General features: G+C 37.7%; 1 protein-coding gene across 1 annotated transcript in view; it reads left to right on the top strand.

Moving 5' to 3' along the window:
- LOC762758 (dynein heavy chain 9, axonemal) overlaps nt 1–13,129 on the top strand; it is a 110,988-nt gene that overhangs the window by 58,962 nt on the left and 38,897 nt on the right. Inside the window, exons 46-60 of the mRNA XM_030978704.1 lie at nt 81–275; nt 1,186–1,397; nt 2,162–2,319; nt 3,236–3,347; nt 3,870–3,983; nt 4,580–4,882; nt 5,440–5,610; nt 6,254–6,382; nt 6,780–6,940; nt 7,343–7,469; nt 7,937–8,145; nt 9,876–9,969; nt 10,474–10,637; nt 11,122–11,293; nt 12,261–12,317. Of these exons, the coding sequence (XP_030834564.1) occupies nt 81–275; nt 1,186–1,397; nt 2,162–2,319; nt 3,236–3,347; nt 3,870–3,983; nt 4,580–4,882; nt 5,440–5,610; nt 6,254–6,382; nt 6,780–6,940; nt 7,343–7,469; nt 7,937–8,145; nt 9,876–9,969; nt 10,474–10,637; nt 11,122–11,293; nt 12,261–12,317 (2,378 nt within the window). The remainder of the gene's footprint in view (nt 1–80; nt 276–1,185; nt 1,398–2,161; nt 2,320–3,235; nt 3,348–3,869; nt 3,984–4,579; nt 4,883–5,439; nt 5,611–6,253; nt 6,383–6,779; nt 6,941–7,342; nt 7,470–7,936; nt 8,146–9,875; nt 9,970–10,473; nt 10,638–11,121; nt 11,294–12,260; nt 12,318–13,129) is intronic.

Here is a 13,129-nt window from a genome sequence, read left to right as displayed (position 1 = left end):
TTGACAAATAGATGTACCTACTGAATATGCATCTTTTGTTCCCATTCCCACTATCTTTTTTCTCTTGATCTTAATTCTAGGGACCTTTGAGCTACCTGAGACATTGGCCAAGTACGAGAGTGAGGCCATCGTGAGCGCTCTCCGTAACACCTTCATGCCCCGCCTCCACGGCAGTGATGCTGAGATGTTTGTTACCATGGTAACGGATGTCTTCCCGGACACGCCGGTGGACATGGGCTTTGGAGGAGTCGACCCATCAGTTGGCAAGAAATCCGGTGAGTTTTACTTGTTTACATTTCAAGGGTTTATTGACACATAGACGTAACTCCATATTTTGCCAAAATGAGTATTTGATATTGATATGTTCAGAAAAATGTGGGTTATCCATGAAACACAAAGACTTAACTCCACACAACACCCCTTTGAAGTCGATGGCTAGTGAAACATAGACTTAACACTTAAGGCCCAAGTGCTCAGTGACACATAAACCACTTTTTCCCAAAATGGCCAAAATGGAGTTACGTTTTTGTGTCACTGACCTCTAGATTTGTCGAAACAGTACAAGAACCATCTATGGTAAAGAGAACGAAATTGAGTGACTAAGTTTGAAGGATTACATACATGTACTAGATAAAGATTATTGGAATATTAGTGGGAAATGTGGATCATTGTTAAGCCCCATTGAAACGTTACCATATATATGTAGTGCATACTTGTTTGAAGCTGATGTTATCATAAAATGACATGCATGTCTTAAACAAATATCCTCTTGATCCTAACACATAAACTGATTGAATTCTACGCTATTAATATAGAAAATGTATATAAATACTTTCAACAATAGATGAAGTGAATATTAGTAAAGTTAAAAACTTGGTTATGATATGTTAGCAAACAATATATCAACAGATTAACAAAAATGATATAATGACGTTAATCTATATTTCCCACTCTGCACCCAGGTGTAAATACAACTGTAGGTACCCGATATGCTTGAGCGCTAGTTACTTTGGCAGCTTGGCTATAACTAGGGTAATATGTGTAAAGCGCCATGAGCATCAGAGCCTGGCGGATACCGACGCTATATAAATATCCATATATTTTTATAAAATTTGTATTATTATTATAAAAAAGGTAAGCACATAATAATATGATTACTATTTGTATGTCCACTTTTCCTTACAGACATCATAAGCCTGAACACTCCTGTTGTCACAGCCCAGCCTGCAGGCAAGCTGATACAGAGCTACCTCCCTAACAGCGGAGGAGAGAAACAATACCTTGATGACATCCACTCCGCTATCGCCGTGGCAACCAACGAGCTAGGCTTGCTACCAGGCACCTCGTTCCAGGCTCGTGTTGCTCAGCTATGTCAGCTCACCAGTACACATCAAACGGTGAGTCTTCATGATGATGATAAATATTTTTCATTTTCGTTTATGTATTTCCACTCCAAGATAAAAATGATATTATATAATCTTCAAAATACAAACATATATAATAAGATATCTGAAGTGGGAGGATCATTAAAAGCACATAAATGGCTTATCAAAAATATGCCTCAAAATATGATGATGATGATGATGATGAGTCTATTTTGTTTGCATGCTCCAAGAAAACTTGTTCTTGTACACAAGCAACTGTTGACCCACACTCCTATCCAAGGTAGTTCGTTCTTGGGGATTGAAGCCTTATAAGAGGAGACTAGCTTTTCCACTTTATTTCATTATCATAACCATCCAGTTAAAAGACCACTACTCTGCCACTGAGCTCCTCCCATTACTGATAGATACATTGGTTGTATCTCCTTATGTTCAATTTGTTTTGATTTACTGTTAAATCATTTGTATGGACTTTATGGAACCATCAGTTAAAGAAGAAAAGCAGCCTGGAGCAAAAGCTCAAGCATACTTTGAGAAAGGGAGATGATCTCCAAATTGCAAAAATCAACCAAGGCCAAATCAATCACAAGTCCTCCAATCAATCACAAGTTTGTAGTCTCCTATCTCTTATGTACATAGTTGTGATTGATATCATTCACAAATATAAAGTTGCGATTGATATCAACATTTTGTAAGACGGGGCTCAGGCCTATCTTGCGGATGTTATAATACAATTGAAAAGCAATTATTGATATTGTTTCACATTATCTGTTATACAGGTGATTGTTACTGGACCCCCGGGCTGTGGTAAAAGTGAGTGTATCAAGACGTTGATGATGGCAGAGAGAGAGACCGGTAAGATGGTGACAGCCCATAGGATCTTCCTTCAAGCGGTGGAGTCTGTGGAGCTCCTCGGCAGTGCTGATCCAGAAACAAAGTAAGTAAAAGGAAGACAAAGAGAGGCATTTATACAGGAGAGGATGGATAGGGATAGAGAAAGAGAGAGAGAGAGATATTGATACAGGGAATGAAAGAAAGGCATGGGAGAGAGAGATGGGAGAAGGTTATGTGTGTGTGTGTGTCTGAGAGAGAGAGAGAGAGATAGAGAGAGAGAGAGGAAAGTGAGAAAGATGGAGAAGGAAATAGAGAGATAGAAAGAAAGTCTAAAAATGACGGCAGAGAGAGACTGGTAAGATGGTGACAGATAGTCTGTTGAGCTTCTCGGTAGTGCTGACCCTGAAACAAAGTAAGTAAAAGGAAGCGTGCGCAAGATTGAGAGAAAGAAGGAGATGGGAAGAGAGAGATTGAATGAGTGTCTCACCCAGAAACAAAGTCAGTGTAAGGGAGCAAGAGAAAGATTGAGAGAAAAGAGAAAAATAAAATGGATGAAACAGACACTCTAGCTAGAATATGACAACAGAAATAGACAACATCAATATGTGTAATCAAATTCATAATCAAAGAAGAGACGTACAATATTTACCATGCAGTTTGATAGGATTGTAATATTTACAGTGATATTGATCTCACTGTATATGATTGAATGTTTGTAGAAGTTTCTAATGTAAAGTAGAATTAAATTTGTTATTTGATTGGACCAGCAGGAATAGTACAGGAATAATTAATGATATAATTTTTTTATTTATTTTTTTTATTTCTTGTGTCTGTTACATGTACTTTTTTCTAAGGGCCAAGAGCAGCGAAAGGTGGACCTGTGCGCTATACAAGTTGCCACTATTATTATTATAATTATGTACTTCCCGATACCGCAAATTTCTGTATGAGCTGTGGTTATCTCAATGACAACATATGTGTAATGTGATTAATTTCATGTTCATCTTGTTTTCTTGCAGGGAATGGCGTGATGGTCTATTCATCGCTTTGCTTCGTAAGCTGTGCCTCATTCCCAAAGCAGACTTCAGCCAAACCAAACCTCACATAAAGGCTATGCATCTAGATGGAGAGGTAATAGGGCATAATGTTGTTCTCTCCTTGTCCAGCTTGGCAACTAGATCCTTACACCTCTTTCGCAACAATCACTCCACATTTTGTGACTTGGTTCAATATTTTTTGATTCAGAGCCCTAAACAAATATGCCAGATGCATGAGTAGAAATGGCAAAATCTTCTGAACACACTGCATCTATTTTTCGTTTCATGACTATATTGCGTCTGATGCTAGGAATTAAACAAATGGAAATAAGCTCTAGAATCTTTAAATTGGTTAGTATGCAGTAGTAATCTTATTCCATTTTAATACGCAGTTTCATTAGTATTTTGGATATGCTAAATCTAACCGTTTGTATTGGTCATTTAGATGGCAATCTGACTATATTTGAAACATCATATTTCCCAATTTGGATCAAAGTCAATCTACATATGAATGACATGCCTTTTTTGATTAAAAAGCTTACCAAATACATGTAATTATACAGTGTTGCTTGCAAGTTTGATTGTTATCATTTGTTTTTTTGTTATCTATTTGTAGATAAATCCCACTCAGATGGAGATCTTCAGTTCTCTATTTGATCACGACGGAACCTTAGTTCTAGCCAACAATGAGCGTGTTCACATACCGGATAATTTCTCCATTTTCTGGGAGGTAAGATTTTCAAATATATTCCTTTTTAGGAACATATGACGATGGGCAATGTGTATTGGTATTGTGATCGTTTAATAGAAAGTAGTACACAATTATATATTATATGTACAAATGGAATTGCAATTTTAGTATCATAATGTTATCATGCATATATTTTGTGTGTAATTTTACTTTGTCACTGATGTATACTTTGTAAAAAAAAACTGTTATTCGGCTTTTGGGCTGCAAATGTTTTTTTTTATGAATTATATCATTAAAAAAAAAAAATGTATATATATATATATATATATATATATCTTCAGAACAGTTTTTTGCTCAGTGAAGAATAGGAATAACATATATTTTGTGGGATGTACTTATGCATGTAAATTAAATGTTATTATTACAAAAATTTAGCCATGTTTGGATTCAGAAATTCTTGTTTGGTACTCAAGTACCGGTAGTCTAAATCAACTTTAAAAACGCATTTAAATTTTAATGTGTTAGATACACCGACTTCATATTCAAAGTGTTCCCACTGTACATTATGACTTTGTAGCCTTTGATTTTGTTGTTGTTGTATAATACCATCATTTCATCCAATATGTGTATCCTAGATTGAGAGCATGGACCAGCTTAGTCCTGGTCTACTCTCCCGGGTAGGCCTACTCTCTATGGACCGGTCCGACGTCAGCTGGGCCCTGCTCCTGACCACCTGGCTTGACCGACGCCCAGAGAAGGACCAGGACATCCTGAAGGCCCTGACCGACATGTACCTTGGTCCAACCTTTGAGTACCTAGACCTGTGTCTTAGACCAGCTGTCATGACGACCAGTAAACAGAGGAAGAGGCCCAAGATGAAGAGGATAGTAGATACCAGCGAGAGCAATATGGTCCTGACTTTCTGTGCCATCTTGGATGTAAGAAACAACTCTCATTATTTGATGTTATTGTCAAACCTGTCCATAATACTTGTTATCAATAACAAATGTTCTCAAGAGCAGATTTGAACATGTTGATGCTAGTGGCACAGACTGCTTCCTCTGGTAATGCATTCCAGTTATTCACGTTTCTTAATTTAAAAGCATTCTGTCTTCTCTAGGTACTAAAACTAAAGCACCGTTTCTAATTCATTTATTTATGGTCTGCACTCATGTTTCTTGAGTTTCATGCTATGACCTGTGGTTCTACCACAGTTCGCCCCTATTTCCACGAAGTGACGGTAGTGAATGAAAATCGCATACAATTTGGTGCAGAGTTTCCTGACTACCGTCACCTCGTGAAAACAGGAACGAGTTGTGCATCTGAATTAAGAAATTTATGTCAATCCTGTCTATTCCTGTTGGTATCGTATACATTTGGATATAAGCTCAGCTCTTTGTCTTCTATCTGTAAAACCAGAAACTCTGTGAGATCAAAATGTCATGAATTCATTATGACTGCAATTTCTTAAGTATTCTCTATATCTTTCTGATAGGCCATCATAGCTCAGAACACAGAGCTGAGCGATGAGCAATATGAGCGCTACGTCAGCTTTGCTGCGGTCTGGGCGTTGGGTGGAACCCTGGAGGAAAAGCACCGTTCAACCTTCAGCCACTGGTGGCGCTCTAAATGGGAGAAACGTGAGATTTATCCTGAAGAAGGGGAGGTGAGTAATGCCCTGCTTAGATCATGGGGGCGTTTCACAAAACTTGTCATCAGTGACAAATGACAGTTTTCGTTATATGCTACTGAATTCCTTGCTTCTGATTGGTTATCAACAGATTTGTCACTGATTTTTGTAATTTGTTATTGAAAAAAGGCTTTGTGAAACAGTTCCGAGAACTCGTGTGGGAACCATTTCAATCACAGGAGAAAAAAAAATGTCTCCTTGAGTTGAGGAAATGTTTGTTAGAAATCTTCAGTGATATAGTATGTTATCATATCTTACATTGTAATATGGGAGGAGTACAATTTATAAGTTGCCTTGAAATGATCATTTCTGCTGAGATTAACCTGACATTTTGCTCCAGTAACGATTGCTCCAGGCTTAAGGGTTAGGGTTGCAGTTTGGATTTTGTTATGGTTCAGGGTTAGAGTTACGCATAAGTGTCTGAACAAAGGTTGAAGTTGAGGCTTCAGTTAGTGTAAGATATTGACTGTGGGACAGTCAAGACGGGACAAACAGGATTGATTACAAGAATAGGTACCGGCACTTGATTAATTTCTGTTTATTATTTACTATTGTGGTCTCTTGAGTACATCACCAGACAATGGATCACACGCTTCTATATATGCCTCCTTCCGCACAGGTCTTTGATTACTTTGTGGACAGTGAGAGCGGTGAGATGGTGATCTGGTCCGAGGCTGTACCACCTTACAGCATGCCACCACACGAGGGCATCCCACTTGATGCCTTTGTCCACACTGTCACCACAGAGGTAATCATAAACTGCTTTTCAAAAAGGCTTATATTTGAATGTTCCTGATATGATGCAATGGTATCATATATGTTGTAGCTCAGGCATGACTTTGAATATATGTGTATGGTAGTATTGCTAGTAATGGGTGCCCAAATATATACAGATATACTCTGCAATGCTTAATACAATACTATCAGATTATTTCACCAGCTTTTAATGAAATGTTGTGCTCTGCTGGGCGAAAGTCATAAAATATTGAACTTTTGGAGTACCACAAGGAAGGGTTTTTGCCTCTATTCTATTCTTACAATATATTAATGCTCGCTTGTGTAATTGGCTATGTAAATCCGAAGTATTAGCTAGCAGTCTGTATGCAGGGAAGGTCTTATTGTATTTGTGTGTAATCTTTGAACAGCAAATTTCCTATCTGCTTGGTCTACTCTCCGATGCTGGTAAACCAGTGATGTTGGTTGGAGAGGCCGGCTGTGGCAAGACGGCTATCATCAATGATCGTATCCGTACTGTATGCTCTGGAGAGGTGGCTGAGGTCCTGGCACTCACTGTCACTGCTAACAGGTAAACGTATAGGAAAGACAGAGAGAAAGTTAGAGGGATGGAGAGTGAGAAAGAAATGAAACCAAAGATGAAGACAATAAGCTAGGTTGAAGGAGATGTACATGTAGTAGAGATATTTTTGAAACAATAAAGAAAAAGAAAAGAGAGAAAATAATAAGTGAAACAGGAATAAAGGAATATGATAAGTCAAAGACAGGTAAATGATTAGAGAAAGCAATGAGAATCCAAAGAATTTTTTTCCCCTGATTATTTTTCTACCAATTAGATTTATCATATTGCCTTTCAGAAAAGTAAAACGAAACAATTCATCGTGAGATGATGACATACCCCATAATACACAAAAAGATAGCATTTCTTAGGTTTTGTACTTTATATTGAAGAAGTCTCTTTTGGTTATGCTAGGTTCACGACAAGCCGTGTCTTGTGGCAGCGGTTAGAGGAAAGGCTTGAATGGCGTCATGGTCGGACATACGTTCCTAAGGGAAATAAGAAGCTCATGTGCCTTGTGGATGATCTCAACTTAGCTTATGTAAGTACACACTCGAGTTATAATTCTAGTACGTGTTCTTGGGTATAAATTTAGTGCGAGCTATAGTTCAATCTCTACTATCAAAATCTATTCGAAAAAATTGATTATATCTTGGGTAGATGATTAGCTGTAAATTATTGTTTCACTACCCTTAGAACTTAACCAGAAACAATAGATATATAAAGTTGAAGAAGGAAATTGAATGGGCCACAAATCTTTAAGGTACTATTGGTCACGCTTTGCATGAAAAATAATATTTTGAAATCAAGTACTCTGTCAATTTAACACATGCTGTTGTGACAAGCTGCTTCTACAATGTAGTTACATAATTTTTTATACAAATAAATCTGACCCAATTTGATCAAATTTTTTGGCTATCTCATGTCAGCATTTAATGCAATATGTTGCCTGGCGAATTTTTAAAGGAAAAGGAAATATTGTAACACAAGTTTACTTTCCATTCTCAGGTCGATCAGTTCAATCATCAGTCGGCCTCAGCCATGGTCAGACAGCACCTGGACTCTGGCGGTTTCTACGAACCGGACACGCATCGTATGCGAGAGGTCAAGAACGTGACCTACGTGACAACAGTCAACCCCATGACCCCGGCCAGCGTACCATCCCTTAACCCGAGGCTTGTCAGGCACTTTGCTGTGCTCGGCATGCCGTATCCAAAGTAAGCAGATATTCATATGGTGAAACTGCCATCGTGGAACATTCATTTAACAGCAATTTTTTATCTTATTATTGAATGAAGTATATGATAAAATATACAATTCAATTGTATGATCTTTAGATAAGAAGGGGAACATACTGTACATATCAAACTTTAGGACAACGAAAAAAACAATGATTCATGAGACATAACTTCAAACTTTGAAAGTTAAACTGTTTATGAAGATATCTTTATATAAAGATAACCCTTCTTGTATCACTTTTTTCAAAACTGTTTGAAATAGATATGCACAAACTATAATTTATTAAAACTGTTTTGAAGTAATCTTTTACTGTATAAGCTGTTATTTTCGCGAGGGTTTTATTTTCGCGAATTTTCGCGAATTGCAAATTATCGCGAAATTATCAACACGCGAAAATATTACCACCTCATCATTCCTGAGCGCGAAAATATCAGCGTAATATTATCCTCTCGATCGCCAGCGCCATTTGCCTAGCCACTGCCACTACTACGAACATGTGCATGCCGCGCCCACACTCACTCAGCTTATTGTGTAGCAGCGGTTGCATTTGCACAGCTTGCAACACTCACTCGGTGATTCCACTTTCCGCGACAGCAAGTGGGGAAGTTATCATTTTTCAAACGTCTCTTACTCTTCTGTAACCGTTGTCAACTTGGTATTTTAATCACCATGCATTACGCTCGCACCCCTATCTTAAAATCGATCAGCCTTCTCGCTCTATTTGCCGGTACGGTAAGTACTCTACTGTATGGGCTGCTTAAACTTGTGTGTGTACATGTACTTGCGTGTACCGAGTCCGTGTGTGTATGTGTTGCATTTTGGCGCGAGAAAGTTATTATACTCATCATGTTTATACTCCCTATATATCTATGTAACATATGTTTTATGGACATCTGCCTTGTGTAGTTGTGTCTGAAATAAAGTTCTGAATTGAATTGAATTGAATATAAATCGATCTACCATTTGCAAATCAAATCTAGCAAGTAAGCGAGTCATAAACAATGAGAACATTTATGGGCAAAGGGAGAGAAACAACTCACTGAATCTATGATTGTTTGGACCTACGGACTTCATCGTTTCAAAATAAATCTACCACAAGTAAACAACATCCACAAACACACACTCTCAGGCATAACACCCGTAACATGACACACAAAACAATTTCCACTGCCTGAACGCCCGCCGCACAAGTAAGCAATGTCACACAGTACTAGTACATGTGCTTTCAAAACTACGTCATCGCCACTAGCGGGAATTCCCTATAGTGGGGTTTCCCATATTGGCATTAACGAGCGCCCTATGTGCTGATGCAGTGCTTGTAGTGCGAGTGCGATGCGATGCGATGCTGTGCGATATGTTTTGTGTATGCATGTCGCACAAGCTAACTCTGGTCAGGGAGGTGTGTCTTCTCCGATAGCTTTGTGTATGGTATGTGTAGCATGGCGTGTAGGCATGGCGTAGTGAATTAATACGGAAGTACAGTACAGTACTTAGTACTGCAAAAGTGTCATTCGCGAAAGCAACGACCCGCGAAAATGTCTCTTAGCCTGTCATTCGCGAAAATATCTGTACGCGAAAATATCAGCTTATACAGTATTTGAAATGTTGATAAATTGATTCAGATATAGGGCTTTGATTAATTACAGCTCTGCATTATTCCCTAAAAAAGTATTCCCAGTTCTAATTATTTCTCTCATTTGTCAAACAGGAATTCAGAGGTGCATTATATCTTCACCACCCTTCTTCACACTCACTTCCTGACTCCAGCTACAACCTCGTCTAATGCTAACAGAGACCACAAGGTACAATTCTTTGATTTACCTCCATACTTTCTAGTTTTTAATAAATTATATTATATTGTCACCAGTATTTGAATATTTTGTATTTGGTTTTTAAATTAAAATGGCACCCATAACCGTAAACTGGTGTATTGCATGATGACTTAATCTTTGTGATTACAGAAGCAGCACCTGATCAACAAGGAAGAGGAGAAGTTGAGAGCGCTCTAGTTATATGTTAAACACTTGAATGGTATAAAATTACTCATGACTATGGGTTTTTCAAGAGCATACTATTACACCAAAAGATAGCAGGCAAGAATTTATTATCAATAACCGGTACTCACTGTCTTGTAATTGCATGATTCAATTCAAATTCAATTCAAATGATTTTATTTCTCATGCAAAACATAATACAAGAATAATTATATCACAACAAATATGCAATGAAACGACAAATATAATGGGGAAAAAAGCAAGAGAAAAGAGGAACTAACTTGAATGATGAATGACTCTTTGTGATTACAGAAACAGCACTTGATCGACAAGGAAGAGGAGAAGTTGAGGGCGCTAATCTCGATGATGGTCAACGTGACGATCGAGGTCCAGGAGAGGATGAGGAGTATGTTCCTTGCCACCGCTGAGAGATGCCACTACATCTTCTCTCTAAGAGACATGAGGAGACTCTTCCAGTAAGTTGCATCTTTACTTTGTCAAAACCCTGTGTTTATATTCGAAAGGTCTTATTAGCTGTGTAAGGCTCTTAGACTAATATAGACACAATGTAATCTTCGTACCGGTGCGGTACTTGGCTGCTAGCTGTATGTGGTGCGATGGGCTGCCTCGACTTGTGTGTGTACTTACCGAATCTCTGCGTATGTATGTGTTGGTGTGAGAAAGTTTGTGAATACTTCATACTTCATGTGTGCTATTTGCTGCTGTGTGCTATTTGCGAAAGCAACGACTCGTGAAAATGTCTCTTAGCCTGTCATTCGCGAAAATATCTGTACGTGAATATATCAGCTTATATAGTAATGTAAATCTGATGGAACCGAATGGTAGTATCAAAATATTAATAGTTAAACTAATGTATTAACAGTTCATTATATTTGGGTAGCTATTGATGCACATGTATCAGGAGATATTCACACCAACTTATGCTTTTTCTTCCCTCAGGAACATCTGTCTCTCCCTGAGACCCGGCACCAATCCAGACAACCTCCTGTTGCTATGGCGACACGAGTGTGAGTGGGTGTACGGTCAGCGGCTGGTCAGTCCGGTCGACTTTGACCGTTATCAGCTGGCTTTCGTGACCGCGGCTCGCAAGGAATTCACTGCCGAAGAACCGGTAATGTCAAATAATCTTTTTCAAACACCTAGCATGCAATTGCTTTTCATTCTGCCATGTTTGCATGAGTCATCGCCACACATTTAGAACAGAATCCTTTTTTTTGTATATAGATACATACAGCTTTATTTATAATCCATCATTGTTAGCAATCATCAGCACTTTAATTCCAATTTTGTGATTTTTTTTCTTCAACACCACTCTACGATTTCACTATACTACCTTGTTGCGGCATGTTGACGCAATATCTATTTGTGATAATGTACAGTTCATACACTGTACATGATAGGTACTGTACATTCCACATATATGTAGTGCTTTTGCCACCCAAACAATGTATACCAGATTTAATGAGTTGATATCAGCTTATGTGTATGTTTCAAAGTCTTTTTGAATTTTGGTTGTTATCAAATGCATTTACACGTAGTTGCCATTTCACCTGCATGTACTTGTGTTATCACTTTAACTATCAAACACAAATTAGCATATTAATACGATCAGTTACAAGTGTTTAGTCATTGTGCTAGAATTTTATTGATTAATTGTCTCCACATTTATCAAAAGTTTGCATTTTTTCTCATCATATTTATTCAGAACTTGCAAATGCACATGCATCACATTGCAGTGATGAGAATCTTAGTTGATAAGAGATAAACTATGGCCTTAAATGCCGTATTATGATCGATGCCTGCAGTCGAAAGTAATAATGTTTGTTCAGGTTAAAATAGACATCTGCAACTATTTCTTCTTTCCATGTAATGACATTCACATGTAGAAATACAAAGTCACTTAAAAATAGATAGAAGTGTTGATTGTTGATAATTATATTTTCCATTTCACCTTTGGGTGAATTGTGATATTTACATGCATGACCACCTATATTCATCTTGTTCCCTTGTAATGCACCCACATTTTCATACTACATTCACCATAATATCATCTTGTATATCGTTTGCCATTTTTAAAGTCTGAATCATATAGCCCAGGCCGCAATGCACGATGCGTTATGAAAGGAGAGAAAGTGGTATGATTATGTGTTCTGTTTGTGTGATTGTTTGCTTTGCTGTGCCTTTCGATAACATTATCTACCAAATAGTGAATTGATATTTGTTTATATTTTTCACAGGTTTATTAAAAGTTTAACTGTAAGTGGGTGTCACGCCTGATAGTTAACTGTTAATTACTTGTAACTTCAGAACTTTACAATTAAAGCCCCACTGTCCTACTTGTAGCTACTTGCTCCCTCTATATAGAAAACTTCCCCAATCGGTGCCTGTTGGTCCCCCATAATCCTCTTTTTCTTATGTTGAGAGCTGAGTTAATGAGATAGCCACCTGTCAGTGACCTTGCTGTGTGGTCTAATCCCTTCTGGCCCAGTAGTATCGACAGTCTTTAAATGTCTTGATTCTGTTAACTTTTTCTGGAAAGTTCTTCATCATGTTAAGACAACATCTTAAAGGTCTTCTCTGGTTGTACGTGTATGTAGTAGACCTATCAAGCACAGAAGTTGAATATTATTCACACATTCTTTAAAATCTCTTTTTCAAATTCTGGAAAATTCTTCATCTTATTTTGCCCTGTTTGATGGTCTTTGGTTGTTTATAGGTCTGTAATGCACAGAAATTAATATTCATCTTCCAAATTCTGGAAAATTCTTCATCTTATTTAGCCCTGTTTGGTGGTCTTTGGTTGTACATGTATATATATATATATATATGTAGGTCTGTAATGCACAGAAATAAATATTCATAATTCAAATTCTGGAAAATCCTTCATCTTATTTAGCCCTAGCTGTTTGGTGGTCTTTGGTTGTATATAGGTCTGTAGTGCACAGAA

The sequence above is a fragment of the Strongylocentrotus purpuratus genome, unplaced genomic scaffold (assembly GCF_000002235.5).
Source record: "Strongylocentrotus purpuratus isolate Spur 01 unplaced genomic scaffold, Spur_5.0 spur5_scaffold_1, whole genome shotgun sequence".
NCBI classification, from domain to species: Eukaryota; Metazoa; Echinodermata; class Echinoidea; order Camarodonta; family Strongylocentrotidae; genus Strongylocentrotus; species Strongylocentrotus purpuratus.
The sequence above is the reverse complement of the archived record's forward strand: the minus strand, read 5'-3'. Positions and strand labels throughout refer to the sequence as shown.